General features: G+C 41.7%; 1 protein-coding gene across 1 annotated transcript in view; it reads right to left on the minus strand.

Moving 5' to 3' along the window:
* MICU2 (mitochondrial calcium uptake 2) overlaps positions 1-2,470 on the minus strand; it is a 42,084-nt gene continuing 39,614 nt past the window's right edge. The window contains exons 10-11 of the mRNA XM_039863432.1: positions 1,917-2,135; positions 1-1,025 (exon numbers count right to left, since the gene is read on the minus strand). Of these exons, the coding sequence (XP_039719366.1) occupies positions 921-1,025; positions 1,917-2,135 (324 nt within the window). The 3' untranslated portion in view covers positions 1-920. The remainder of the gene's footprint in view (positions 1,026-1,916; positions 2,136-2,470) is intronic.

Here is a 2,470-nt window from a genome sequence, read left to right on the forward strand (position 1 = left end):
TTTATTGTAAGAGCCTTTACTTATATGTTATGTAAGTGCCTTATGCTACTAAAAAAAATGTAAGGTTACATTACCTATGAATTTCATTTCAGGACAGTCCAAAGGGCATGTGTTTTAAGAATAATTTTTATTTGCAGTTTAAAAATACACCATTTTGTAATATTTTACATTTAATGTCAATTAATTTTTAGTGCCATTTTAAACATTTACCTACAACCCAATAAATCCCAAGAGATCCTGATCTTGTGATCGAGATTCTCCCAATACCAGTTTTTAAGAATAGAAACCGATTTGAGATGAGAGTGTTTACATGTAAAAAATGATGTGCATTTTTTAAACCACATATGTAAAACAAAACACACCTCAGTAATTTTTGTATCTTTGTGAATACTTTATTGTTTCCTGACAGAATATTGAAATGTATGTTATTTGGAAGACAACCAACATATAGCCAACTGAAATGAAATGCACACGAGGTTTATGTGGTATCAGACACCCACGAGACCTGAAATGTGAACTGAATCTGCCCTACTGGGAGCATCAGGACTTGCAGAGGCGACGTTGGCCCTGTGTGCCAATTACTGCTGTCTGTGAGTACCCGAGCCTTCCACAGAGCATACTGTGCTGCTGTGTCTACTAAATCAGTGAATTACTAGGTTTTCCATTTTAGCGAAGTGCAAGGCATTACTTCAATCGTCGGCCTTCTGACAGAAGCCAGTATCTGTTTTTGTAAAAGAATACTTTCCTCTCTTTACTAAGTTCGTTAATTAAGTCTTATTGGGAAATTATCCATCAGAATGCAGTGCGAGTCATCTTTATATTACAAAGGAAATCAATGAAGACAATGAGATGAACATTGTACTTAAAAAAAATCCCAAATTCTCACATTTGGTGCAATGAAATTCGCACGCAGTCTTTTCCTAGGAAAGGCCTTTTCCGGCTTGCTTCCAGACTTCTTTTACTCCTTTAATGCTCTCTTTTTTCACGCATTTCCAGTATTCTTGTATACTCAGTTGCTGTGGTACCTGTAATGAAAAGTGGAAACGGAGGGTCATTCTCCCCCAGGTTAAGCATGGCCGCGCGTGTGCGACGTGACTGGTCGTTTCCTGCATCTGAGGTGGATTACGTCGTAGAAGGTGACTGCGACAGGACCGTGCAGAGAGGGTGAGGGGCGACACGCAGGCGTGACACAAGTGTCCGCAGGGCGACGGAGGGCGGAGGGACCGCGCACGCGTGGAGCTTCCTCCCTCACAATGAAGACGACTCTGGGCGACCCTCTTTCTCATATTGGTTTTAAAATGTAATGATTTCATAACGTTTCTGTTTTGTAACATTTTGTAACGTTTCTCTTTTCCTGTGGAACGCTAGCTACTAGCTACGGTGGAATACAAAGTACAAGTCTAAAACTTTGATTTAACTTTGGCTAAAACTAGAAAGAAACTGTAGGTCGTGATATATTTGATGGGAAGCCTCGAGAAGACATAATGCACGTAAGTGTGCGCTTCGTGAATTAAAAATACCGTGTGGCCGTTATTCCTCTCAACGAAGGGGGAAAGCACAAGTCAGGAAACTAATTCTCATAATAATTCTTTCTGGTAGATTCTATTAGTTTCCTCATTGTACAGATGAAGAACGTGAGGCTCAAAATCAGGTGAAAAAGCTGGGATTTGAATCTAGGTGCATCTCACTACGGAGCCCGAAGTAAAATTCTAGGCTGTGATTTCTGAATAGTTTGTGATTAGATTCAGTTTAAGAAAAAGGAAAGAAAAATGTCAGACCTCTATCCTGTATGTAACGATGTCTCTTTATAAATGACGCAAACGCCACTTAAGATGATACATTTGCTCAAATTCTAGGCAGCACCGTCCATTTAATTACAGGTAAACACGCGGTTACTTAAAAACTCAGAATGTTACCCATAATCCCCGGTGCATCCTGTTTTTCATCACTCCAAGAAACTCCCCGTGGCTGAGACACTCGTCGTCATCCAAATCAAAGATCTTGAAGACGGCGTCCAGGATGTTGTCGGACAGCTCCTGTCCCGTGGCGACTGTGACGGCTCTCCTGAACTCCGCTAGAGGGGAAACAACACAGCTCACCCACCGCGCGACACAGTCCGGGTGGACAGAATCCGACTTTCACAACTTGAGAAGAAAAAGACACATCTACACACTTATATGGGAAGTAAAGATGGAAATATACATCAAGAAGGCATTCAAATGATAAATGAGGCTCAGAAATGCCATGAAAGTAACTGTAAGATGAGACGAACAGCTATTTTAATCTAATCAACGTCTCAAACTCAAATATTCCCCCCTCCTTCTTGGGGCACAATGCGAAAGTAAAAGCAACCAGCAACCGTTAGACGTGCGCCTCGCTGCTGTAAAAGCAGATGACCACACTGGGCTAGTGAGAAGGCCAATCAATCGCTGTTTCGCGGATAAGTGGCTCCGTGACTGGTGTCCCCCAG

Source organism: Pteropus medius, unplaced genomic scaffold (assembly GCF_902729225.1).
Source record: "Pteropus medius unplaced genomic scaffold, Ma_sr-lr_union100, whole genome shotgun sequence".
Lineage (NCBI taxonomy): Eukaryota > Metazoa > Chordata > Mammalia > Chiroptera > Pteropodidae > Pteropus > Pteropus medius.